The sequence below is a fragment of the Coffea arabica genome, chromosome 11e (genome assembly GCF_036785885.1).
Source record: "Coffea arabica cultivar ET-39 chromosome 11e, Coffea Arabica ET-39 HiFi, whole genome shotgun sequence".
Classification (NCBI taxonomy): Eukaryota; Viridiplantae; Streptophyta; class Magnoliopsida; order Gentianales; family Rubiaceae; genus Coffea; species Coffea arabica.
The window spans coordinates 57,871,121-57,899,055 of record NC_092331.1 but is presented as its reverse complement, the minus strand read 5'-3'; the positions used below and the strand labels follow the sequence as shown (position 1 = coordinate 57,899,055).

Below are 27,935 nucleotides of genomic sequence, written 5' to 3'. Positions count from 1 at the left end.
GCCGCCACCAGTCAAAAGGTCAAAATCAGTATGTCACCAATTCTGGTGCCACGCCAAAACCACCGGCCACCGCTTGTGGGAAAGTGCAAAAAGCCGAAAACTGATAAATAGCCAAGAAGACCCTGTGGGGTTAAGTTCCCACATCGCTTGGGGGGGTTTGGGGGGTTTAGTAGTTAAGTGCTGCGGAGCACTTCAAAAGTTGCCGGCTTTTGAAGTGTCTTCGCAGAGTCCATTTATCGAAACACTCATACAAAAAACTGTGAGTTATGAAAGGGAAAAACCTGTCTCGGGGAGTCTGGGGGGTCTTTATCTCTTAGCAGCGGGGCACCCTGTGGGGTTAAGTTCCCACATCGCTTGGGGGGGTTTGGGGGGTTTAGTAGTTAAGTGCTGCGGAGCACTTCAAAAGTTGCCGGCTTTTGAAGTGTCTTCGCAGAGTCCATTTATCGAAACACTCATACAAAAAACTGTGAGTTATGAAAGGGATAAATAGCCAAGAAGAAGAAAGCCAAAAAAGGGACAAGAAGGAAGAACTCAAGGAGGAGAAAAGAAACTATTAAAAATGGTCACTTTGGTGGTGGCAACAACTCTTGATCCAGCCTCCATCAACCCGGCTAAGGCCCTTCTGACCATGCCCGGTTGGCATCACCCTGGCCCGCTATTTGATGGAATCAGAAGCTTCATCAATGGAGATAAATTAAGGTTGCTGGAGCATGACAAGAGCATAATTGCGGAGGATGATTTGGACCAACGTTGGGAAAACGCTACTGGTGAAATAGTTGATGAGATCATATTCCTTAGCAAACATACTGCTGTTTCCAACCTCCCCGCCCTCACCATCCACCCAATTGGTACCTTTTTTTTTATTATTTTTTAATCCTTTTTGATGCCCAAGATGGTATCTTTTTACTGTATGTAAGCATCTTGGATATTGGGGCGATAGATTTGCATGCCAATTTTGTATGATTCTTAAAAGTGTTTTGTTAATTAATCAATTTAATAGCTGCCGATGAGTAACTGGGATTTTGCATGTGGAATTTGGGATGTCAGGTTTTGCATGCATGGTGATTTTGTATGAGGTTTGGTGCTTCAGAGGTGCCCATGTAGTTGTGCTGATATTAAATATTTGAAATTTTGCAATTGAAATTCTTTGATGTAAGAGTTTTTTTTTTCTCTGTTAATACTTTCAGGTGGGAGTAGTGGAGTATAATTTGTCTCTTTGGTCAATTTTATAGATTCCCATGTTGTTGAATGCTATCTGTAATGCGTTTAGTCCTTATCTGTGCTTGTTATGTGTTCATTAGGAATCCCACATTTGAAAGAGGGAGATGAAGCACCACAAGGAGGGAGGCCAGGATGGGCAGCGCCACCGAGTCCTCGGATGGGGCAATGGCTGATTCTTTTGAAGAAAATTGCTCAATCTCATAATTTGATTCCTGAATTTGAGGTAGTTCCATGTTTTTGAAATTTTTTAAATGGCATTAACTTGCTTTTTTTTTTCTTTTGAAAAAGTATCAGAAGGGTTCATATTTTTCTGTTGGAAATGTGAGTTTTTGTTCTCGATAAGTTCACTTTATATTCTTAATGCTGAGAGGATTGTGCATTGTTGAGTATTTTACAGTTTAACTCAAGCTATTTCTTCGTGTCAGTGTAGATTACTTTGGAAGCTACTCATCATGGGCCTGTGACAAGTAAACCTACAATGTTCATTGAAATTGGTATGTTTTGAAGGAGCTTCAGTTTACAATCGATTTGTTTTTTCTAAGTCAACCATTCATGTCTAGTGATTTTATTATGACCTTGCCTACCCTAGTTTAACATCTCATACATTAGGTTCAAAAATATGTGGAGACTTTTTAACATTGTAGACACAGTAGTTGATGGTAGTCGTTGTTAAAATTTGTTGCAACTTACATTTATTTTCATGAGGGATGAAAGTACATAGGTTGATGTTGCTTCTTTTTACCCTCTGCTATCTTACTTCTTTTCTGTATGCTGGTGTGCCTGTGTCAGTTTCTGTCAAGTCGTTTATCCTGCACAATAGTGGTAGTCAATTTCTGGTAAACATGGCTAAAGAGTTTCTTCTACTTGAAATAGGTAGCACAGAAGACTATTGGAAGAGAGAGGATGCAGCTCAAGTGATTGCTCTAGTTGAGTATACATATTTAGCTTCTATCTTGCATTGATAGTTGCATGTTTAAGGTTTGGCGAGGTTTTTGAAAAAAATAAATTGTTATTTGATTGCAAAATTCAGTAGCAATGTGTTTATCAATACATCTGTATCTGTTTTCACAGTTGATAATTTCACTTTCATACATTAGCATCCCTGCTTCAACATGAAGGTCTCCCATAGTTTTTTTTTCTTTAAATTTGTAAAGCCATGGAGAAAGTCAAGTAGCATCTGATGGAATGTCTCAAGATACATTAGTTTGCTGTGTGCTGTATCTCTTCGCATTTTATATAGATGCATGTACTTTTACTTTGTTATGTGAATTGATCTCGCTGGATCCTACTAAGTCATAAGTTTCCTCTTTGCAGTGAATAATTCCTTCAATTTCAAATGATATTTTGGTCTGTTTAGGAGTTGTACTTGCTAGGTTTTTCCCTAATGAGTTGTTTTGCTGTGCATGAAGCTAGTTTGGGAAGGACTGGGATTTGGAGAAGAAGCTTCTATTGGGAATTGGAGCAGGTATAGCTGCAGGAAAAGGCCAACTTTCTTTAATTATGTTCTTAAAGTAACTTTGAGCCATTGGCCTCTGATCCTGTACTTTAATTGCTTTTATCAAAACTTAGTATCTTCCTGCCGTCTATTTGTAATGATACTAGTTTGATGCTACTATTCTTCATTTGTTTCTGGATCACCTCCACTTGATTTTCTCTCTGCTAATATTTTATCATGTTAAATAGCAGTTGGTAATTTTGTCATCGGGTTCTTTAATAGTCATGTGATTTTTCATGTTGCAGCAAGAGTGAAAGGAAAAAAGTCCTTCTTGGCATTGGTGGAGGGCATTATGTACCAAGACATATGGATATAATATTGTAAGTCAAATATTTCCTATTGCAGCTTAATTCTCGGGAAAGCATTCTTGTTGTATTAGGGCATGTTTATTTCATACCTTGCTTGCGTGCATTTTGGTGGATATATTCTCACCTATTAACAGGATTAAGCTAACTCCAGATCTATGCTGAATATAAACTTGTCTAGTATGTTGAACAGCACTCATCCTTCTTGGAATACTGGTGAAACCTTTTTTCTACCGTGTGCCAGTATGAATTTGGCGGTTCTAAGGCAATCAAAAAAGTGTAGCACACATCAGACTGGCCTTACTGAAAACTTTACTCTTAAGTCATGATGATAGTTTAAACATCTTCCGGTTTATTTCTGTGGTTTCCATCATCTAGAATCCTACGTACTCATGCGGGTTCTTTTATATGCTTTTTCTGATACAAGATGGATATTTGATTAAATACAGAGGAGCATTTATTCAGATGGTTTCTGCTGATTGTGTACTCACAGGAAAGATGGTGCCTGGGTGGGCCATCTTCTATCCGGATATTCCTTGCCAATGGAAGATCCTGGCCAATCAAAAGGAAAACCTAGAGCTGAAGATATAGGAGGCACTTGGAAACAAGCCATCAAAGTTGCTTTTGATGCTACCAAGGCCGCTTTCCCTGGAGGGGAAATTTTGGCACATCTTGATCAAAAGTAAGTATACATGTGAAGGATTCTCCTATTCTTATTGGTTCCAAGATACTACACTCTAGCATGTTGTAATCTCTGAAAAACTTGTGATGCATCTCTCTCACTAGCCAACAGTTAATAAAGACTATCAAACTCTTGCTGGTCACGTTCTCTTTCATGTGCTTTTCCTATCCTATTCAAGGATAACAGGATTAAATTTTAGTCTGAAGCAGTGGATTGTGCATGTTTATGGGATTCAGTTATTGTCTCAAGGCTTGAAATTATCACTGAAAAGGGACTTTCTCAGACCTAGTTGGTGATCAAGTTTTGGGGTTCAACTTTGTTAAGCACTCCATCATGCTAAGTTACAATACCAGATCATAAACCACCCATTTTCATAGTAGTGACTGAAACCCTTTTCAAATTATAATTGGTATGTATGTTCTGCTAGCTTTGGTTGTGACATAACAAATCACTATTTTTAAAATCTTCACTTAATACTCGATTCTAATCAAAAGGTACATTCAATTACAGAACTATGGCATGTAGTGCATGAAGAAGAGTGTATTATGAAGGCAATTTAAATGACAAAAGATCTGTAATAGGAAAAGGCCTCAGCAGGAGGAGAAGACTAACAAATTCTAAGTTCGTTCTTTGTTGGAAGAATGTTAATATCTATTAATGCGTTCTTATGCTGTCAGCACCTATGAATAGGTGCAAAGACATTGGATAAATATCTTTGATAGACTGCTGATTTGCATGATCCTCAATAAGAGTCCTATTCTGGTAACTTATGATTCCACATGATTTAGGAAGTCAAGTCGGTTTCGCCATATCTTTTACCAGTTTCTTCTGAGATTCCTGTAAATGAGGCTACGGTGGATATTGGTCAATGTTGAACTATTGAATTGATGAGAATTCCAAAGTGGCTTTTTTTTTTTATTTATCGCGTTCCAGTTACATTTCTGCTGCTTATGTTTGTTTAGTTTACCTTGCCAATTGGACCAACATCAATCATTTATTGGCTGCAGGAGTTTTAAGAGCTGGCAAAAGAATGCCATTATTGAATTTTTAGGTCAGCAGAACATAAAAGTTGGCAAGCCTGCTGATTTTCACTGATTTTGAAGATTGCAGTCAACTACATTGGATTTGGATTTCCTCTTATATTGAGCTTCCTGAACCCCCTGGCCGAGTATCATCCCACTCAAAGTACAAACGACAGACTACGGGACCATGTTGATGCATTCTAGAAGTGTAGTATCTCTATTCTTACATTTTTCCCCATAAGCTGATTCTTTTGCGTAGAATCATGTTAACAAATGTTATAGTACGCTAGATATAGTAATTAGCTCTGAAGTGTAATAGCGGAATACTGGGAATATGAGAGAATTTTGTTGACCAATAATCCTACTTTTACATGAGCAACCTGTTTAGAAGCAATTGGATTCTTCTTCCTTTTGGATGGCATGTATTTTCGGCATCATTCAGAAATTTACATCATAAAAATTACAGGAGCAGTGATTTTCATGTAGAGTGGCAGTGTCACTATTTCTTCTTCTTCTATTTTCAAACACTGTCTGACTCTGCAGGAGTAAATTTCTGGTTCAATGATGATACGAGCAATTAGTTCTGTACTTCTGCAATGAAGAAATCATGATTAACCATCCCACTAATTGCTCCAATCATCCTGCTTTTTCACAAATTTCAACACTGAATTGACCATTTTCACCTAATCATTCTCACAGAAGATGTGCAGTATCCAAATGCCAACCTAACGTCTGTGGGGGCATGTCATGCAAAGCCCCTTTGGATTTAATATTGAGTACTGAAAACCATGGTCAAACATCAACATGCTGTATCATGCCTCCTGAACACTACTATTTGCTTCCTTCATCAAGCAAATCATCATATTCTGTTGTAGGTTAATTTTAATCTAAGGTTGTTTCAAGTTGGACCCTTTCTCCTTCCCCCTTGTAAGATTTAGAATCTCTCTCGAACCCAAAAAAAAAAAAAAAAAAAAAAATGTACGCTATATGAATTCCATGAATTGTTAACTTCACCAAGGGGGCTGGCTGATTTTTTTTCCCATTTTTGTAAATGTTTGTTGGAGAACATATTTGGTAATTCTTCAAACTCCTAATGATTTCGTCCAATTTACCAAACACGACTAGAGTATTAGTAGGAAGCTATCTTTTCAGACCTGTAAATTAGCATTGATTCTTATTACTTCATTTCTAATGATTCGTGTAATCAAGCACTCCCAGTTTGTCTCCAGAAACAAACACCAAATCTCTCTCTGTTGTTCTGTGTGATATGACAAGAAAAGAAAAATCCAGGATTTTTCCAATTCTGGATAATGAATGAACATATCTGGTTCAATGAACTAAACCCACATACATCTATTTTAAATTCACCCCTTCGATACACTAATCACTTCTGCAGTTAGTACTAGAAGTTGCCCAATATGTGTATTTTTTTTTTCTTGGTCAAAATCCAATGTGTGTGTTTAGAATTGCATAATAGTGTGGGTGCTAGCATCTCCCAATGTGTCTAGTAACATGGTGAAAATAATTAAGAGAAACACTTGATGGACTGTAGTAATAACAATTGAAGTTCAATGTAGGAGTAAATCTTATATACACTATCAGTGTATATATTATCACGGTTGGATGAATGACACATGAGCAAAATTTGAATTTTAAATTGCCACTTTCTCTCTTTTTTTAATGGCAAACCCATACACAGGAGTGGTAAATGTTAATTGCTGCGGCATATTAATTTTAGGAAAATAAATATTAATTGCATTGTCCTTTTTTGTTAATCACACTCTTATTATCATTTTTATCATAAGGGTTTTATTTATTAGATTATATAATAAAACAAATAATGAGAGTGCGATTAAAATATTTCAAGTTTTGTTTCCGCAAGAATTTTTATTGAAATGACAAAACTATCCCTTCAATTGACTTTAGAAAGACAAATTTGACATTCTATCCAAATTTTGCATGATATTAAAATCTTGGATGTGGAATTGACACCTGTTATATCTAATCACGAACCTAGCGTTCTAAGAAGATGCAGTCTTGATTTCCGCCTCTTTATTATTTTCATTTCCTGCTTACTGGTCATCACCTGACCAAAGATGCATGATTAATGACCTTTACAATCTCGGCGGATGAGGTCAAACTCACGAATATGCCACCGGCACGGGACAAGGCAACCGTCCTTAAACACCACAACATCTTGTTAACGTTTCGTAATTTCAGATCAACTACTTATACATTCTTACAATAATAAAAGTATGAGATTTTATTACTATTTATATGAATTCCGTACATAATAATTGTGTTTTTGTCACGAAATTACATAATTATTCAAAAAATATTACACCGTTTAGGACGATTGTCCTGTCTGTCTCTGTCCACAGCACCTTTGCATGTCCAAATACTAATACAAATCCCGCTATAACTACGGGTTTTCTTCTAACATGTTTGATTTGGAAGTGAAATAGTTTTCATTCTATTTAAAAATCAATTAGTTTCAAACTCAAACTATAAGCAAGAAATATAATAAGGCACAAGATCTAACGTTTTGAATTTTCATTCAAAGATTCTTATAGTTATCCACCAAATAAATAAGTGGCATTAACTTTTTGTACATTAATAGTGTAGTGATTTTTTTTTATACTAGCAGTTTTTGATGTATATCACACGTGAATGATTTGAATTTCGAATTTGAATTCATATTATATGACATGATCTAAACCTTTTATTGTAAAAAAAAAAAAATTATACACTGACAGTGTATAAAAAAATTATCCAAATAAGTAATAAGTAATAGTATTCATTACTAATTGATAAGATGTTTGACTTGCAATCAAGAAATTACGAGTTCAAGTCATTAAGAGATAAGTGAAAAATTGCTATTAATTTTAGGAGTGTAAATGAGTATGATCAAGTCGAGTATCCTAATATTCGAGATTCTTTAATTATTTTAAAGAATTTAAAATTTTGTTCAAACTCGACTTATTTATTTGTCGAATCAAATTTGAACGAATTTTTTTTTATCGAATTTGAATGTTATCGAATATAAAATACTGTTCAAATTTAATATAACTAATTGACGAACTAAAGTCGAACGAACACTTATCAAACTAATCTCAATTCGAATATCAAATAATTTAATTCATCTTTTAACCATGACTAATTCTCTTTCAAACAAATCCTGGCACCGTAGTGATAACGTGCGCCTGTTTCAAAAGGGGCTAAATCTATGAATCACTCATTCATGATTATAACCGTTGCAGTGCTTTAATTACTGATGGAGACATCGGACTCGCAAATCACACAGGTCTGGTAATTATCTCTGTCTTCATCATCACATTGATAACGTAACACCATTCCTAGGAAAGGCATTAATATTGACCGTACGTTTGTTGCAAAGTGAATTCATCAATTTGTTCAAGGCACTAGAAGTAGAAGGTCAAGAATATCATTAATGAGAGAAATACTTAATGGACCAGGGCTAAAGTTTAGCCAACCAAAATTTTTCACACCCAACAAAAGTTTGTCAACTGATGTGATATGGCGATCCTGATGCAATGCATCAAAAATCGACTCGATGTAGCTGGCAAATCCATATATATATTTGTATCACATTTTCTTGATATAAACTATTTTAGCATCAATTAAATGGCTATTGATCCAAAAAAAAAAAAAAGGTATTACTACAATTTCTTTAATCCGATCAATTTGAGTAGGAAGCCCTTTTTTTTTTTTTTTGCCTTAATTGTCAGACGTAAAATTTCAGCGGAGCTAATTACCATATAGATAAGAAATTAGTGTCCGACAAACTAACTTATTTTGGATGATCTAGAATACTTGGAGCAAACATTATTGAAAGTTGAAAACCAAATGAATATGTAAATCAAGCTTACCTAATTAAGCAATAATTCTGTGAAGGACAAGTGTTTGCGTAGGAAACCAAAGTAAAACCTTTCTCTTTCAAGTCAAACATTCTTAATGAATTCAAACATTTTATACTTTTTTTTTCCTAAATTGATTATTACTATATGGTTTCAATGTGGAAGATATTGCAATTCAAACGTACATTTGATTGAAAGCTAATACTCTTTCCGTTCAATTTTAATAGTCTTGTTTTTCTTTTTCATCCGTTCTAAGTTATAATCAACCTTCCCATTGAAAAATATACTAAATTTTTAACTTCTCTAAAATACTCTTATTTAATATACTTTATTATCAGTAAATATATGTTACCTTATTTAAATACCATCATTATTATTATTATGATTAATGTAAAGGTATAATGATTAATAATACTCCTAATATTAATGTACGGATATTTTAATAAAATACTAGACTAGATGAACTTTTTCAATAAAGTTAATTAATTTTTCTTGACCTGTGTGAGAAAAAAAAATCAAAACTATCAAAGTGAGACGGAGGGAATAGTATTAATGCTCAGCATTAAAGACAAAAAGGAAAAGCATTCTAACCCCCAGAAATGGAAATATGTACATGAGTTTGGGATGACAACTGTCTAGATAATTGAAGTACAATTGAAAATAGTGGCCTCTCAATTCATTTTGATTTAATGTGAAATAAAATCGGTCTGTACAAAAAAAAAATATTAAATTTTGATGTATAGACTTAATGTGCAGTAGTGCTCCCCTTTGATTTAAAGGTGGAAACCACTTTTTCTAATCCCCTTAATCCAGTCGAACCCTCCCTAGACAGGTTAGAGTAGAAATGCTGTAGAAGTTATTGATTGATAAAAAAATGAAAATTAAGATTTGATGAATAGATTTTTTTAATCGAATGTTAATAATCAACTCCAATTTTATACTATGGGGAGTCCAATTGGGATAAACGACAACTACATTACTGTATCCTCTAAATTTTTTGACCCTTGACTGTTACACAAGATAACTGCTCTCTTAGCCATTGAATCAAAGCCCAATGTTTTTTAAGTGGCAAAATTTGTTCACACGCAAAGCAAAACGATATATCCAAAGGCAAAGCATCAAACTCAAATCATTTGGCTTTCAAGGGCAGTTGATAGCAGGTGTTGTTTGCTGAAACCATAATAGGTTGTTTATCTCCAAAATAAGAGATTTTTTAAACTATAATCAATACCTCTTGCAACGTAATAAAAAAAATAACGTCTACATAACACACTGAAGAGGTACCCCGTTCTTCTCTCTCATTCAATAGCTTGCCACCTCCTAAATATGCATTCAATGTTATGTGCCATATCAGCAATATTAATAAGTGGAACTACGTAGTTTTGCATTGAACAAAAAAAAGGACAGATATAATGGATGGAGGATCCCGTCTGATTCGTAGTGGGCTAATAAATGGAGATTGAATCGGTTAAATAATGGGGAGAAATTCCTGCTCTATTATTAAATAAAGGGCCTGAGTGTTAATTTTTTTGATAAAAAGCGAAATTAATTTGAAAAAAATGGCTAAATGAAGAGATGTAATTAACGCGAATGGGTGCGCGCATTCACATCAGTAATTTAGGTACACTAAAGAATGTCCTGACCACCTATTAAAAAAGTTCTACAAAATTTTAAGAAGGTTTTACTTTTAGACTGGAATAGAAAAGTCTAAACTAAACTATACACGTAAAATTATATTCCATAAATTGGTTATATTAGTTTTCGCCCTTTTTATTTATATTTGGTAATCTTTTTTTGTTGCTAGAATTTTTTAGTATAAAATATATATATATATATATATATATATATATACACATACATACAATAGGTTAGGTGAATATTAAGTGCATTAATAACTGTCCTAAGTGATGCCATTTTTTTTTTTGTAATGACATATATAATCTAACCTACTCCTACTCCTACTCCTACTCCTATTGAGGGGTGCCCTATCAAAAAAAGCATTTTATTTATATCTGGTAATCTTTTTTCTGTTGCCAGAGTTTGCTGATACGATAGTATGGCAATTGTTTTAAAAGTAGTATAAAGCACCCCTTCAATTTCCTTGTTGATTTGTTTTTTTTCCTTTATTGCAGCAGAAGACAAGAAGAAGAAGAAGAAGAAAACAGCACCAATCCAATAATCCATCTCCAAGTAACCAACTCGCATCTTGACTTCCACTTTGTCCCTATGCTAGGCCTCCCCACGCGCACCCTTTCCACCAAGAAAAAGTTTTGGTCAGCCCTTCTATTCTCTTCTTTAGTTAGCCTTCTAATTCCATTGTCAGAGTTTCCCACTTCACCTCACATATATGACAATAAAAGAATATCACATCTGACAAAGAACAAAAAACCATCCAAATTTTGTTGTCCACCCTCCATCAAGACCCAATTTTTCCCTTGTTTTCTGTCCTACAATCTGAAAAATGAAAATTTAAAAACCTGCTCCAAAGAGGGATCTTAATATTTTGTAGAAAGAATTACTATAAGATAACATATTTACCTTTCTATTTCTGTTGTCCAAAATAATAGTAAAAAAAAAAAAGAAAATGTTACCCCATTACCAAAATCTTTTTAATACTTACTGTGGTAATGAATCCAATTATTAATGACTTTAAGCCATAACCATAAGCTTTTTACGGTTTTTAAAATTGATGTCCATTTAGCACTCATTAATATATCTAAATTTTATTTAATCTATCATGTATATACACATATTAACAATTACTATTAATTTTTCTTATATTTATACATATTCTCTAATTAATCTTATATTTTCAAATATATATTAACGCGTACCTAATAGGTACAATTAGACACATCCTCTTTTAATTAATACTACTAATTACTGTGTGATAATGATGATTCCAATAATTAATGGCATTGAAACTGATTTGTTACAGACACTACCACTTAGTATTATCTTTAGCCCACTTCGTGCGCTCCAGTCTGCCTCTACAGTCTACGCATATAAGAGTTGCCATCCACTCTTTCCTTTTTCTCCCTCCCCATTTTGCAATTTTCCATATATCCAAAGGTCGAAGAAGGAGCTTTTGCTGCCTCCCTCTGGGGCGGCGACTGGCGAGAGTTGACCCTCTAAAATACTAGCACTATTTAAATTAGTGACACATACAGACCTTTTTCTTCTGTATTTCCCTTTTCATGTTTTGTTCCGGTACCACCTCTTAACTATTACTTCTATGAGCTCTTTCACATTCCTCCTACTATCAAGTTATCAACTCTCTCTTTCTCTCTCCCTGCATAGAATTCCCTCTGTTATAGCTGAAGCCTGGAGGCCCCCCCTGCATAAAATTTATAACTTGGTGGTTTTTCTTCTCTTTCTTCATCATTACTGCTGGAAAAAAGACTGTTCTTTCCCTCTTTTGCTATAGATGGTATGTGAGAATTTTAGATCTTTACACACTAAATCTTCTGTGCTTCTCTTCTCTGATCTGTTTTGCTTTACTGTTACTGGGATTCGATCTTTTAATGTATTTCATGAATTTTGATGTTCTATGATTGCTAAAGCTTTTTTTTATTTTCTTTTTTTTGAAGGTTAAGGTTTAGTATGTTTTTAGTGTTGGAGCTGATGATCATGGTTTGGAAACTTTGCAGTGAAGAGAGAATCCATCATCAGTCTACTGGAGATACTGGAAGATATCCCTTTTGGTTGTACCACATATGAATAACCAGGTAAAGAAAAATACCGACTGTAGTTTTTGATTTCCATTTTTCCTTTGTGCGTTTTATTTTTAAAAATTTTTCCGTTTTGAAAAAGAATTCGCTGATGGTTTTTTTTCCCTTTTCATTTGTGAATTAAATAGCTGTAATTTTTGTTGGGATCCGAGGAAAATCAATGATATAATTGGTTACTGTTGCTACTTTAGAGCTTGAGCGTTTTATATTGGATGATAAGAATGGTGAAAAGCTTTATGGTAAGAATAGTATATTAAACTTTAAGACTAATATACTTAGGGGTACGGGTTAGATCTAGTGGGTGAGAGATAGCAAAAGGACAAAAGAAGTGGTGGGAAATGTGGAATGAGGTTTTGACTTTGGAGATTGGGGAAATAGTTTGGCTGGTAAAGGTTCGTTTCGAAATTCTTGGAAAGTAGTGAACTTTATTTGTCCTTTTCTTTATCCATGGACAAAGGTGAGATGCCCACTTCCCCATGGTTATATGCCAAGAGTCCGACTATTGTAAGCTAAACAACTGACTCCACCAAGTATAGAAAAATAATAAAATGTTTAGGAGGTCGCGAAATCCAGAAGAAGATCTAAGGAAGAGTTGGATGGAAATGTGACATTGTTTTTGACACGGTGGTTAACAATTAGCTGCCAGATTAATATTTTTTTGTTTGATTCGATGGACTAGCCAATAGGATTTAGCTTTATCTGTATTTTATGGTTTTTATTTCTTTTTTTCCCCCTGTAAATCAGGCGATCTCCCAGATTAGGAAGCTCTCTTCTAAACTAGGAAATTTAGTTTGTCATTTTGTTGAATTTACTTGTGGAAGAAAACGACCCCCTTTGAACAGCATGAGAGGGTAACCACAGTTGCTTTGAATATTTGATGGTTTTTGTGATCCTGAATAAGACAAGATTCATTTTTCTTCCTTGTCAGGAAGATTTTATTGCTTGCTTGGTACATTTTATACCTTCCTTCCCCCTGATTCACTGTTTGTTGTGGAGGCAAATAGGCAGCCCACATGATTTTTGTCCAGGTCTACCTTATGAGAATCTTTATGGAATCACGTTTGTTGTTTTTCTTCTAAAATTTCCTGCCCTGCTAAGGGATCAGAGACCAAGGAATAAAATTGTTGGTTCTGATTTTTAGTGTAGTTTCTTTCATAATTGATAATTTTTGGCTATTGTGTATGAGTTACTTGCCTGCATTACTTTGCTCAGTTAACTCGGTGCTTGGTATTATCAAGCATCTGGTGTCAAGCTTGGACTGAACGGTAACTAACTTCACCTTCAATTTCATAGGCAGGTTGCCTTAGTCATAGCTGCCAAAAATAGTGGATGTTTGCTTCACAGCTGTTGAGAATTTTACAAACTATTCCTGCTGATGTAAACTATGAAACCTGGTAATTCTGCTGTCTTTGCTGGTTTCAAACTGTTGTTGGGTCTGCGTAGTATCGTGTAGAGTAGCTACTCAGCATTAGTCGGTGGCATTCTTTTTTTTTCCCCCTTTCCTTTCCTGTTTTTCTTTCTTCACCTGCTTTTCAAAGGCTCACAAGTTCTGCTGGATGTGTGTTTGCTGTATAGAATGTATATTCTGGAGGTTTGATAAGCACTAGTTCTCAGTTATTGTTTCTTATTGGTAGCAGTTTAATAAAGACTAGTGGGGATCTTCATATGAGATCCATTTAGTGAGGATTTTAGGCACTTCATCTATCTCAACATGATACAGCAGTGCCAGGTTCAAGCTATAGAATTATGTCTTGTTTTGAGCCTTGCTTGATTCACTGCAAAAAGATTTTTGGTATGCTATTACTGGATTCTACTTGGTCTACCTTTTGTGCATCTAACTTCCATGTCTGTCTGTTCTCACCAAGAAAAAGAAATTATGTCAGTAATTATGTTCAGGAGTACTAGATGTTGAGTATTTAAATTCTCTGCCTATGATTCTATTACACAAACATGATCCTAAAACCAGTTATTGCTTTAACAGGGACTTGGACATCCCTGAAGTGAAGTTGACCATGAAGAAAGATAAGAGTGATATCTTATGCCATTCAAATGGCTTTGAGAGGGTGGCAGATCCTCTAGCATTTCAGATGGAAAATGTGCATGATTCTTTGCATGCATCTGTGCTCAAGTGCTCTGAGGTTGCGGACATAAGGACCACCACTGATGATGACAAAGCTAGAGATCCTGGAAAGCTGGGAGATCATGAAGGGCCCTTGTGTCATTCGAATGATGGTGCTGGTGGTACTGAGCTATCAGACCATGAAGATAAACTACGGAGTAGTCCAAAATTTGAGAGCTCAATTATTGTAGATGGTGAAAAAGAATCTAGAGATTCCGAGAAACTGTGCACCAATGTTTCATCATTGTTTGTATCAGAGTCAGATTCACGACGTTACACTGACAAAAGTGTTCGTGAGTGTGAACTTTCTGAGGTTATAGTGTGCTACAGAGATAGTAATTACCAAATTGTTAAGGACATATGTGTTGACGAAGGGTTGCCTACCCAGGACAAAACTTTGATTGAAGCTGACAAAGATGGTCATACTGGCATGTTTGCTCCGCAGCCTTGTCAAGACCAGCATAGTGGGACAATAAGAGGATGCCATGACACTGAACCCGGCCAAGATGGACTTAAAGCTTCTACAGTAGATGATATCACAAACAGTGTTTCTATTGATTGTGGAGCCAAAGAAGAAGTGGATATTTCAACCTTTTTCATGGAGGGATCAAAATCCTCCTTAGAAGAACATGCTGGCAAGGATGCTACTGAGGTACGTGGTCCAGGGAATGTGACGCAGATGGGTGAAGCAAATTGGAGTTCCACCGAAAGGAGAGCAGATGATGTTTCTGAGGATGAATCTGCTGTGATTAGTGGACGTAGCTCGCAAGAGTCAGTTGTGCAGGACTCTATTCAACTATTATCCAACTGTGATGGGAACAAAGCTCCAAAACAGCTTGACGAGGTATTGTTTTGCCCAATTCTCGAGATTTAGACACCTTGAGAGGCCTGAATCTTGAAATCTGATTTCGCATTTGTTGGTTGCTGTACAGGTTCCATCCGTAGATTCTATTTTAGAAAGCCTTGCCGTAGCTTTTACTGCAGACGCATCAAAGAAGAGTGGAACAGCCAATAATTTGCATTATAATAGCAAAGTGGAAAGTGGGACAATCACATTTGATTTCAAGTCTCCCAAACCTGCAATAGATAGCCACGCTGATGAGTCTGCTGAAAACAGTCATGAAGAAGTCCTCAAGTCAGAGGGTGTGCTCAATCACAAGCAGGAGAATTTGACTGACCAATCAGCTGCTCTCATTGAATGTGGAAGCAGCACGGACAAGAACGAGACCACTGTTCATGAGCCAAAAGCCCAGCAACCAGATGCAGTGGACCATCCTAGCCAAGTCCATCGTGGTGGGGGGGAGTCAAGTTTCTCTTCAACAGGACCTTTATCAGGTCTTATTACGTACTCAGGGCCAATAGCTTATTCTGGGAGCATATCTCTTCGATCAGATAGCAGCACCACCAGCACGCGGTCCTTTGCGTTCCCCATGTAAATATTTAACCTACTGAAGCAGTTACCCTTAGTTTTTCAAGAATCTGCCAAGCCATGGTCTTTATGATTGACAACTTCCTCTGCTTTTGACAGATTACAATCTGAATGGAATAGCAGTCCTGTGAGAATGACAAAGGCCGAGCGGAGGCATATCCGGAAACACCGGGGGTGGATACAGGGCCTTTTTTGCTGTAGATTCTAAATACATCTTTCTACATATAGTTCTAATTAGCTTAGGTATATACAGCATCAAGATATGAAGTTGTGGGCCATCGAGTGCTCTTAGTATACTTGTCAATATTCTTGTAGGTTTATTTTCCCTTTTTGAGTTTTTAAACTCGAATGAGCAAAGTTGATGTCTAATTGATGTTTACATTTTAGCTTTTGAGCCGTTGAGCGGTCATCTATTTATCAGAAGATTCATGTACAAATCCTACTAATTGCACTGCAGCTTTTTCCATACAGCAGCATGTTCTGCTGCAGCTAACTTCTACAGGGTTAGAGTTGGATTCTTCGTGGCAATCATATTAAAACCTTGACATTGCTAAGAATTAGCTCCTTTTCTTATGCCCCTGTTCCAGTTCTGGCTCTTTTTGTTGTTGAGTCCAAAGACGTGTAGTTTTCAATCTCGTGGCAATTACCCCTTGATGACATAAAGCAACAGCAGCTAAAAACCACTATAGAATGGCAGTTGTTAGACCATGTTTCCATATTGTCGGTAACTTTCTTCCAGTCAGAATTTGCCTGCTTGTATCAAGAAAAACTAAAGGGGGCGTTGAAAACTCCCGCGAAGTCATTAGGGCTGGCGGCAGGCAAAGTTAGCAGCCGTTAAAAGAAAGTAAGAAACTACTATTTGCTTTCACCATGTCGGCGCATCATGATCTCTTGGTGTAGTGTGTCTAAAATGAGCTAATTGGTAGGGATGTACAGGAGTCCCACAAAAATTTATAGGTTTTTTTTAGATTTGTTATATCATTTGATTTTTCAGATCTATATGGATTTATTACTTAATCTATATCATATTTGATGTACTTGCTGTTATTAGTGCGTAAATCTGAATCAAATTATTTTTTATTCCAAAAAAAAGAGTTTGTATTTGTGTATATATATATATATATATTTTATTTTTAATATTTTAATATTTAGAACTCTTGTCTTGCTCTCTACATCGCTCTTTCCTCAACATAGTACGATAATAATTATTAATAAAGGGGGAGACCATTATTATTTTTATCTTCTTTTTTTGACCATTTCACATGCAATACTTGAATGTACGTATACTCGGACAGTCAGGCTCAATATACGAAGTGCAACTGATTTCAATAATTATAAAATGGTAATTTAATCCCATGACATGGGCAGGAAAAAAGATTGACGGGGTTTGAGGAGTCGGTTAAACTTGGTATAATGGTACATGGAGATCCACATCTAGAAACGTATAAGTTCATTTGTTTATGAAAAATTTAAGTAACTTAGTTCTATCTCTAAAATAAAATCTTCTTGGCCCTAATGTTTTACTTCTTCAATCAAATGAACTTCTTGTTCAATTCGTAGTTCTTTTTGCAGCTCATTTTGTGTGAATAGAAAATTGTTGAGCAATGAATCACATTGAATGCAAATATACGCACACAAGATGCAGCATTTGGAGGAAAAGTGGAAAACTGCTACAAGATTAAATACCATGAAAATGATGAAATATAGATTTTAACAAATGCCCTTTTTATAAAGGGAAATTTATCAAATTAGTCCCTAACATTTTCACAAAAAATTTTTTTTAGTCCCTAACATTTAAAATCGGTCAGAATCGTCTCTAACATATAAATTATGATTCATTTTGGTCCTAATACTCGTATTTGCTCATTTTTCTGACTGAAAATAGCACGTCTCCATATTTTTAAGAACAAAATCGGAAGACACCAGCACCTTAAATTCTCACAAGAACACCGGCTCCACTCCTCCCTCTATTGCCGGCATCACCTTAAATCGCCGTAGGACACTAGCAACCACCATTTTCATCTGCAGGAAAGCCAACTCCTTTCCAAGACAAATCCTTAGGCTAGCCTGATATACAGGGTAGGTGTACGAGTCATTACCTACAAAGTTCCACTTTCCGCTCAGCCCATCCCTCTCCAACCAGGACTCGGGGCACGGACGATTGCAGGTGCAACCGTCCCTGGCAAGTTTGTCATTATCAACTGCGCGTAACTTTCTTTGTACATCGTGTAACTTTTTTTTCACAGGATGTATTTTCACAACAGATAGTGGTGGGCCCCACACACAGCACGGAAATCGAGTTACAACTTGTTATCTCATCTCAGCCGCACAAATTTTTGAGGGGGAATCTGGGCCGTTAACCGTGCAGGGACGGTTGCACCTGCCCCATTTCCCTCCAACCACCTCTCTGGCTTAAATTCCGTCCAATCCGAACCCCACAGGGCCCACACCTCCTCTATCCTACCCATTGCACAGGGATGATAAGTCACCCTGGTGCCCTTCCTAACAACTGTCCCATCGGGCAATACATCATCCTCTATTGCTTCTTTGGTATCTGTAGAAACCGGTGGGTAGAGTCTCATGGTTTCGCAAAGCGAAGCATGCGTGTAAACCATGTCCTTAACTTCATCATATACCGGAGATTTAGACTTCTCTTTGATTTCTTTTATGATTTTCTTCTCAACATTTGGGTTGCCAAAGACTAACCAGAAGAACCATGTTAATGCGGCAGAGGTTGTGTCTCGGCCTGCCAAGATAAAGTTGATAACAATGTCGGTGACGAAATCTTCATTGGAGTGGCTTGAGCTTAAGAATCATGACAAGAGATCAACTGAATCAATTGATGATTTTTCTTCCACTTCTGCCTTCTTTTCTTTGATGATCTGTTTAGCAAATTCCCGAACTTGATCAATAGCTTTCTTAAGTTTCTTCTCTGATCCAACATTCAGAGCCCGTTTAGCCTCCCAAATCAAGGGAACAGGGGAATTGAATCTTTCAGTACTGATTCGCGTGGCATCTTCAAAAGCAACAGCAAATTCGGCCATTGGCAGCTGAGTTTGTAGCTGAGTTTTGGATTTGCCGGTTGGTCTTTTAGGGGGAAAACTAGGGTTTTTTGTGATTGTAATTTTAGGAGGAAAGGTAAAAAGGGTACTTTTGCTTTTAACCAGGAATGAAGTATGTTTTTTGGTTTTGCCATTAAAAATATGTCCACGTGAGAGAGGTGTGCTATTTTCAGTTGGAGAAATGAGCAAATACGAGCATTAGAATCAAAATAGATAATAATTTATATGTTAGGGACGATTTTGTCTGATTTTAAATGTTGAGAATTAAAAAAATTTTTGTGGAAATGTTAGGGATCAATTTGATAAATTTCCCTTTTATAAATAGTAAAATAGTTTCATATATAACAAACAAAAGTTTCATGATTCTATTATTATTTGAATTTTTCAAATAATACTATGGCAATGGCAAAAAAACATGATTAATTCCATAAATCTCACGGCATTGATCATAATAAACTCCTTGTTATACCAAAGTGGAGGTGTGATTTCAGCACTCAGTCCATGATATATACTTTTTTCCACATCAAGCACATTCTAAATAAATTTGATGCATTAGGATGACAGGCGCGACTCATTCCACAAATCTCATTGCATTGACCATAATAAACTCCTCCTCATTGTACCAAACTAGAGGTCTTATTTAAACGGCCAGGTCAAACGCAAGTTATGAACATCACAGAATTTTGATTGTTCACATCATCAAATATTCAAGATACTCTGTACGCAATCGTATGGAGATGAAACCCAAGCCAAGTTACGTTAGATACTGCGAAAAAAAGGATTTGAGGCATTGATCTTTTGGCATCCCTCTAACAAACTTCAGTATTTTAAGGCTCTTTAGCATATGTACCACGTAACTACATATGAATGATTTAAAACTAAAACCCCATTAGTGGGTCTGCATGGAAAGTGACAAAAAAACAACCCAAGGTTTGCGAAGGTTACTAAAAAGGTACGTATAAAAATAAGGATTGATTGTGCACTCGTTTTTTGGAACTCTGTATTTTGTGCTTTGTGTATGTTCTCTTGCTTTGTCTGTCTCTATCTTCCTGTATGGACTGTGGTCTGTGGTTTCGGTACTAGCTCATGCTTTATATATTCAAAGTTTTAGCCACAAAGGAAAACCCTCTTCAGTTTAAGTTCTCGAGTCATTGTGATAGTTATATATGATGGATTTGTACACAATCATCTCAGTACTTGGTATTCTTCTCACATTCATGCTTTCACCTTGTGCTTCTCTCCAGATTTTAGCACAAACGCCCCACGAACAAGGTAAAAATTTATATTTCTTTCTCTGCACATACAAAGATGAATTTGTGATTGAGTGTATCTTCGACATCCATAGGCTAGTACATGCACTCATCTCATCATTCTGCAGATCATTTGCAGCACAGTTTTCCTGCATTATCAAGGAAGCTGAAGTTCCATCAAGAGGCTAATGTAAGCATTATGTACACTCAATATAAGATGAACTTGTTCATTTACTGATTTTAAATAAAACTAAGCATTCTGAAATTTGTTAGTATACACGAACTTGATTCTTGATTTACTGGTTCTTTCCCCACGTTGAGTAGGTGAAAACTGTTGGAAACAAGCATCATTACATGCCATACGAGATGCAGGATGAAGCTTTACAAGGTATATGTGTTTCGTACAAAGAAATTGGAAATCAAAGATTTTGAATTCATGTTTTGTGTACACTTCCCCGCTAACATATCTACGTAAATCAGCTTACAAATACCCATTCTTTTCGCTTCAAGGCATTGCGGACATTCTCTATTCTTTTTTTTTTCCCTTTCAGCAGAAGTAACTTCTAAAGTTGCACATGTAAAGAAAAATTATTAAAAAAACAAAAAACCTAACGCCACGAGAAAACCCTTTTGGGATCATGAATGACCAACTCTATGGGAGAACTAGTTTTCCTGTGTAGCCTCTTCCTCTGTCCTTGAAGTTCTCATTTCATGTCGTATTACACATCAAATTGGTGAATGAGAAAACAAGTCGTTTTGCCAATGTCCTTTTTTTGTTTTTTTTTTTGGCCTCTGTTTTTGTTTGCTCAGGTATAGTTACAACAGCAATACTGTGCATGTTTCTTTTAATTTTCTTTGTATTTAAGAAAAGTACGTACTTACAAAAAACATATGGCCATAGACTCTAGATCATTAACATACTATATGCCATCCGGATTGCATGCACACTTTATCCAAACTAGTAAATCTCGAAGCTACGTGTTAAGTCCATCCTAGCCCTATCACTGGATGTATGGTATAGCTCCTGGTGGTAGATTCTTTCAAAAAAAAAAAAAAACACAAAAAAAGATCCTAGTGGTAGATGCATGCAATCACTTAGATTAAATTATGATTTTAGGATAATCAACAATTCAACATAATCTAGAAGTAGCTAAAAAAAATTACCCACGAGTCTAGACCGAGCTAGTTATGTTGTTCTTGTAATCAAATTAAAACGTCGGTAAATCTTCCATTTTTTTAAGTTTCGAAGGATCTACTAATCTTCTTCTACATAGCAGTAATAACTTGTCCACTCTATTATTAATTTGCCCACGTCAACAGATGAATCGCATCACAAAGAAGCCAAATTGGTGCATGCAAGGAAAGGGACGTCACGGCAAGAACGGATGGAAGGGGCGGACGCTTCACAATTCTTTACTATGGATTATATGCCTGTGAGAAGAAGACGTCCCGTACATAACAAGTCTGTCCCGGTGGCTCCATGAAACATGGGGTGATATCTCACGAAGATTAACTAGTATAATATTTTAGTTGCAAAAATATATTAGAAAAGAAAGTGATCAGCTTTCTTTTTGGCATACAGTTTTGGAAACAGGGTTTTATTGTAATTAGGGAAATGAGGAACTTCTTGTCTTGTAGCTTTAAGATGGCCGACACATAATTCCAACTTTTGCTGCTAACTAAACCCGGCCCTGAGGAGGGACCTTTGTCCTTTTGATGATGTACTACTAAATCTTTTCACTTAGCTCCATGGATGATGTGTTTTGCTATTCTTAGCTACGTACTATTTCATTACTACTCTTTTGAAGCAGTCAAAGGAATAGTTCAAATTCCATTCCAATTTTGGGAACTCAAGGCGCATGCTCTCGCAAATTTCGAACAATGGTTGCTTGTATTCGGTGCAAATCTAACCGCCCCATGAGATAGATATCTGCACGATATTTGTTGGAAACGAAGCAATTTGAAGGAAGAAGTGGTGGGGTGGGTTCCCATTGTCCTTCCTCGACCTCGATGGACATAAAATCCCAACATGCCGTACATTATGCGCATCAAAGTAGTATGTAAACCTGAGAAGGTTGCTTCCCCCAAAATACTCTGTTAAAAGTTAAAACCAAGTGTAAGGGGGCAGGGAAATTGATAAGTGCATGCTCAGATTTCAAACTTCTTAACAGGTTTCATACTAATGTTACGTACTTTACCTTTAAAAAAAATTTTTTTTACTTACTTCAATGATCAGAATTTTGTCACTTAAAAAATTGCTCTCTCTCTCTATATGTGTGTGTGTGTGCACGCATGTATGTGTGTGGACTATCAAGTCCCTCGAGCAAAAAATCTTACCTCACTTTTTCTTGGCAATGATGATCAGCAAAGAAATCAAGTCTTGGTATGATTGATGATGAAACACAGTTTAGTTGATACTGTGTTTCATCTGAAACTGCTAAGTTATGAGTTCGAATCATCAAGGAGCAAGTGAGAAATTACTATTGATTCTTTGAACAAAAAAATTTTAAAAAGTATATATATATATATATATATATATATATAGACTTTCATATCCCTTAAGCAAAAAATCTGACCTTGTTTTTTCTTGGCAATGATGATCAACAAAGAAATTAATTATCAAGTCTTGGTATGATTGATAACAAGGCATAGTTTAAGTAATAACTGATAGATGACGGGTTCGGATCATCAGGAAAGTAAGTAGAAAACTATTGATCTTTTGAATAAAATAAAAAGAATTTAAAAAATTCTTAGTATGATTCAATTTCTAAAGAATTAAAACTATGGGAAATTACTAAATATACCCTCGTTATTTAGGCCTAGAGGTGTCAACGGGTCGGAACCAGTCCCGAGTCAAACCCAAATCCAGTCCATCATATTTCCAGATCGAAAATTCCTTCCAAGTCCGTTTATCCGGATTCGACTTGAATCTGAATGATATATCATCCTAAATGGGCTGGATAGATATGTTTCAACCCGTTTCGCTAAAACGAAGTCTGTGGAGGAGAATTTGATAAACCAAAGCATTGTAAGGTTTGAAACATGTTGAAAAAATTTCAATTATGTTTCGTGTACTTTGATGGTCAGAGCACTTTTGTTGATCAGTACAACTATTGCTCTATATCTGTCTGGGCTCCCGCACGTAAAATTTCCTATTTCCTTTTGGTTACTTATGGTGATCATTGATAAGCAAATAAAGAATAGGGTTCGTAGTTTAATTGAGTTTGAGCCCTCGGTATCATTCAAATTTACCAATTGAGTACACTATAACATTGAGAAACTTAAAAGAGTCAAATTAGGGGTTGTTAAAGAACATAAACAATACTATAGGCTTTCACGAATCAACATTTTGTTCATGATGCAAAAGTTGAGATGTACAACAAGAAAGATAAAAACTTACGAATTATAGAAGAAATAACATTCATACTTATAATTCCTGACCCCCATGAATTAACAACTAAAGAATAGTCTTAAAATAACAACCAAACCTGGAGACATTTTTTGGCATCTTCTCATAGAAGGAAAAAAAAAAAAAGGTCATGACGTTTTTACCCTAACGTGTTTGGATAGCCATTATTTAATTGGCTCCAAATTATTTGCTTGCATCACAAACATAATATCCAACACAGTTTCTAATCTTTCCAATTATCATTTTATCTTACATACATTATATCGCAAAAAGTGTCACAGTATTTATTATTCCAAATAACATTTCAAATAATCTCCTGTCCAAACACATTTAGCGCTTTAAATGAATGCCACAAATTACATGGGGGACACAGAATACATACATACTCTTGTTGCCGTGGGATAACATGTTCAACACAACTAGGTGCAATATGAGGTTAAAAAAGAAAATGCTGAGATTTGTAACTCAGCCAAAAACAAAAAAAAATATAAAAAATCAATAAAACAAAATAAAGTAAAACTGACAATTAATTATTCATTCACAGTAGCAAATGTTCCTCAATTTAAGGATAAACCTCAATCAGGGACCTTACGGTACCCAAGATTGGATATACCTTGTAGCTAGTAAATCCAGCCTCCATAAACAGTTTTGCCCATTCCTTCTCAGTTCTTTCTTTAGCAGGACCGAGCGCAACCAACATCTGCATGTCCGTGTTGATCTGTGTTTGAAGTGATGCTTTATCTTGTATCTGGCTTCCCATTACAATGTCTATAATGATCACTTTACCACCCTCGTGTTTCTCTGCAATGGCCTTTCTGCAGTTCTTCAGAATTTTCGTACAGTCTTCATCACTCCAGTCATGGAGGATCAACTGTTCAGACCATAAAAATCACGCATTACTATCTTGGACATATGCTAGTTCCAGATCATGCAAGCAAAACAGTTCCTAAGAGAACAGCAAAAAGGGATACAGAAAATCCTAAATTCCCGGGAAGAATGTCTTTTATTACCTTGAGTAAGATTGCATTAGCATAGGGTACACTTTCAAACATATCTCCAGCAACAAAGTCCACGTTCTTATCTCCTCCTTCATTAGCAACCGCATGTGGGAGATCATACACAGTACATTTGATGCTAGGAAACTTTTTGGCGATGGCCCTAGCAAATTTGCCTGTGCCACCCCCATCATCAGCCAAAGTTGCCAAGCCCTCGAACACGAACTTGCATTTGGTCATCAGAACCTCTATACAAAACTCAGAATCATTAGCCATGACTTCATTCAACATTTGCCCAAATGGGACTTCTCGAGCTGCATAATGCCAGAAATTATTCCCGTGTGCGGTATAGAATGGAGAGAGATCATCATTCTGGAACCACTCACTCAAGAAAAACGTACCAAGGCTTCAACACGACAGGATCAGCTTCCATAAAAACGTATGCCCTTACATTGAATGGCTCATCTTTTAAAAGATGCCGGCCTGCAGGGGTGAGTGCTGATCAGGATTTTCCACGAAGAAATCAGAGTTTGCTAGGAATTGCATCAAGCGATGAATGTGATCAGATTTATAAGGGTGGATTGGGAGGGCAGAAATCAGCTCAGAAAGTGTAATAGGCTTCCCATGTTTACTTATTACTTCTGGGATTCCCAACTCAACTGCACATTTTACACATGCAGATTTCTTAAAGTTGAACAATGCACGCTGTGTATGAGTTAGAGCTTCAAGAAGCTCATCAATATTCACAGCTTTTTCCATGTGTTGCTAAGAATTTTTTGGAACTAAATCTTCAAATGCAGCGCCTTTAGATCAGTTGCCAAGTTAATTTCCAAGTGCGCAAGCAGGAGGTCCATTTATAAGCTAGTAATGTATGCAGCGCCCGCTATGCCTCCTATCATTGATTGGTTTCGGCTCTTATGGAAGCAGCAGTCAAACTTCGCCCAATGAATTTGGGTTTTTTAAGCTGTTACAACTAGAAGGTGACCCAATGACAGCTGCTAATATTTCAGCAGATTCGATTCCCTCTCATCACATCTGACTAATAATTGGGCAATTTTTTTTTTAATCTGTCAAACCTAACTAATAATTTGGCAGATTCGAGTCACCCATCAAACATCTAAACCACACTTTAACTTTTTTTTCCCGACTATTTTCTTATTTATGCAACTTGGAGTTGGAGCACATAAAGCAACTTTGAAACTTGAAAAACGAAATACTTGGTCATACATTTGATATGTTATAGTTGGTTAACCACCTAAGTACATTGCAAAAAACAAAGGAAGGATTCCACGAGAAAATTGGCAAATAATTGTACCATGCCAGTTTCCAGGATGACCCTCGCTAATTTTTTGGGATCACTTGAATCATGCTGCTGATGTTTTCTTTACTGAATCATGCCTGCAGAAGTTTCTTTCTTGATCTAGTTGGTGGAATCTCAGATTGGACTTTACAGTGCTCTACTGTTTCGAAAGTATTTATTAAAAACCTGAATCACGAGTTTGTAATTTATCAAAGAATTCACCTGCATTTTTTGACTTCATTGTGAAAAAATAAACTAAAATATCTTGAGTCCAGAATATCTGTTATAGTATCTTCAGTCAACTGTAGTAGCAGACTAACAGTAACTTGCCAAATTTTTCTCGCAGCCATAGAATTACCTTGCTCAATCTTCATTTCCCTACCTCCACTCGCTGACTGCTTATGGCGAACTGAAATAAATGCACAAAAGGATGAGGGTATGATATTTCCACTGAAGCGGATTATGTAAATCTGTGTTTCTTGCCAGCACTTGCCATTACTATGCATAGCGTAATGTGGCCTTATTATGTTTTAAGCAATAATCTTGTCCTGAGGTTAAAGCATTTCTTAAATACAATACTTATAATCAGATATCCAGAAAGCTAGACAATTAAACGATAGAACCATGCCATTTTTCCTGAGTTAGTCTACACATCAATGTTGATTAATGAACACTTGTCTTGGGGTGCAGTAATTGGTGGATCAACTAACTGTATATCCCACTTGTGTTCCACTAATTGTATTTCCACTCTAAATAAACAATGGATCCATCATTTCTGGACACAAGTTACGAACACGAGCAGTGAGATCAATTCTCTACTTCTCCGAACCAAAATTCTTCGATCTCTCGCAAATCTTAGTTTCTAGATTGGGTGTTTTGAAAACCTTATTTCGGTTGCATAAATTTCAGGGCAGCATTATTGGCTCTAGACTTCATTCACCATCTTCAGATTTCTTAGAAGAAAAAACCAAGAAACGAAAAAAGGAAAAAAAAGATGTCAGCACAATCAGAGTCGTCTATACTACGTCCAGGGATGCTGGAGGAAGAATTGCCTGAAGAATGTAGGAACATTCTTTCAAATCTGCCCAGAGAAAGGGGATGGGGTGAGCCTTATTTGTACCTGCTCGAAGGGTTTTGGTACCCAAACATAGCGTGTACAAATCTCCCAACGTGTCAAAAACGCTTCCAAGCTCATGATACCCATATCATTCTTGCCTGTAACCCCAAATGCGCACCATCTGGCTCAAGTCTTTAGCATTTGCCGTGTCGAATTGAGAACGTCATCCTCCTAGAGACAACAGCCACCTGCTGCTGACGAAGAATTCCCACAAACTGGTGCCGATGCAGGAGTACGATTATGAATTTGATGAACAAGTACCTGATCCTGATCCCCCTTCTCCTCCTAGGATCATAGCGACTCACATGTCTTACGGTCATTGCCAAAATCCGTGAAGGACTCAGGGTGCAAGCTGATCTACATCTGCAGGAAGCCCAAGGATGCTTAAATATCCCTTTGACACTTCGCAAACAAAATGAGAAAGCCTGAAATGGGAAGCCTTTCACTGGAAGAGGCTTTCTACAAGTTCTGCAGGGGAGTAGTGAGTCTGGCTGGACCATTTTGGAACAATGTGCTGCAGTATTGGCAGGAAATCCTGGGAAAGTTTTGTTCTTGACATATGAAGAGCTGAGAGATGAACCCGATTTCCACATCAGATGAATCGCTGAGTTCATGGGGTGCCCTTTCTCTGAGGAGGAAGAATCAGCAGGCATTGTGGATGAGATTGTGGACTTGTGCAGCTTTAAACTCTCGAGCAACTTGGAGGTAAACAGAAGTGGTAAAGGTGATGATGGATTAGTGTTGCTCATTCCTGCTTGTGACGCATTTACCTAAATATGTCAAGCAATCTAAGATGTGAAAAACCTTTCACTTATTTTTTCAATAATGTACTGTGGATAAAAGTATTTACAATGGATCAGCTATAGAAAGGTCTAACTATTTCCTACACAGTCTGTGTTATCCACAGAGGCAAGAAATAT

The 27,935-nt window shown here is 36.4% G+C and overlaps 3 protein-coding genes and 2 pseudogenes across 7 annotated transcripts; 3 read left to right on the top strand and 2 right to left on the bottom strand.

Annotated features, from left to right (window-relative positions):
* The first annotated feature begins 434 nt into the window (after positions 1 to 434).
* Positions 435 to 5,119, top strand: LOC140021566 (D-aminoacyl-tRNA deacylase-like). Of its 2 annotated transcripts, XM_072072706.1 has the most exons (8): positions 448 to 848; positions 1,302 to 1,444; positions 1,652 to 1,715; positions 2,095 to 2,147; positions 2,631 to 2,686; positions 2,962 to 3,036; positions 3,515 to 3,703; positions 4,711 to 5,119. In XM_072072706.1, exons 1-8 carry the CDS (start codon positions 560 to 562, stop codon positions 4,796 to 4,798), a joined length of 957 nt encoding a protein of 318 aa, XP_071928807.1. In that variant the 5' UTR covers positions 448 to 559; the 3' UTR covers positions 4,799 to 5,119. The 2 variants fall into 2 exon arrangements, with proteins under 2 accessions (XP_071928808.1, XP_071928807.1); XM_072072707.1 differs by lacking the exon at positions 4,711 to 5,119 and having other exon boundaries at positions 435 to 848; positions 3,471 to 3,703.
* A 6,488-nt stretch (positions 5,120 to 11,607) lies between these two features.
* Positions 11,608 to 16,319, top strand: LOC140004008 (uncharacterized). 4 transcript variants are annotated; one of them, XM_027241255.2, is made up of 6 exons: positions 11,608 to 12,033; positions 12,254 to 12,331; positions 13,628 to 13,728; positions 14,316 to 15,297; positions 15,386 to 15,885; positions 15,982 to 16,319. In XM_027241255.2, exons 3-6 carry the CDS (start codon positions 13,664 to 13,666, stop codon positions 16,088 to 16,090), a joined length of 1,656 nt encoding a protein of 551 aa, XP_027097056.2. In that variant the 5' UTR covers positions 11,608 to 12,033; positions 12,254 to 12,331; positions 13,628 to 13,663; the 3' UTR covers positions 16,091 to 16,319. The 4 variants fall into 4 exon arrangements, with proteins under 4 accessions (XP_027097056.2, XP_027097055.2, XP_027097061.2 ...); XM_027241254.2 differs by having other exon boundaries at positions 11,632 to 12,033; positions 12,194 to 12,331; XM_027241260.2 differs by lacking the exon at positions 13,628 to 13,728 and having other exon boundaries at positions 11,632 to 12,033.
* A 1,501-nt stretch (positions 16,320 to 17,820) lies between these two features.
* LOC140021419 (cytochrome P450 94A1-like) lies at positions 17,821 to 19,102 on the bottom strand (annotated as a pseudogene).
* Positions 19,103 to 19,992: 890 nt separating this feature from the next.
* LOC140020957 (uncharacterized) lies at positions 19,993 to 21,996 on the top strand. The gene is made up of 4 exons (XM_072071628.1): positions 19,993 to 20,216; positions 20,323 to 20,384; positions 20,519 to 20,582; positions 21,515 to 21,996. Exons 1-4 carry the CDS (start codon positions 20,111 to 20,113, stop codon positions 21,676 to 21,678), a joined length of 396 nt encoding a protein of 131 aa, XP_071927729.1. The 5' UTR covers positions 19,993 to 20,110; the 3' UTR covers positions 21,679 to 21,996.
* Positions 21,997 to 24,165: 2,169 nt separating this feature from the next.
* Positions 24,166 to 25,357, bottom strand: LOC113716101 (tabersonine 16-O-methyltransferase-like; annotated as a pseudogene).
* Positions 25,358 to 27,935: the final 2,578 nt, after the last annotated feature.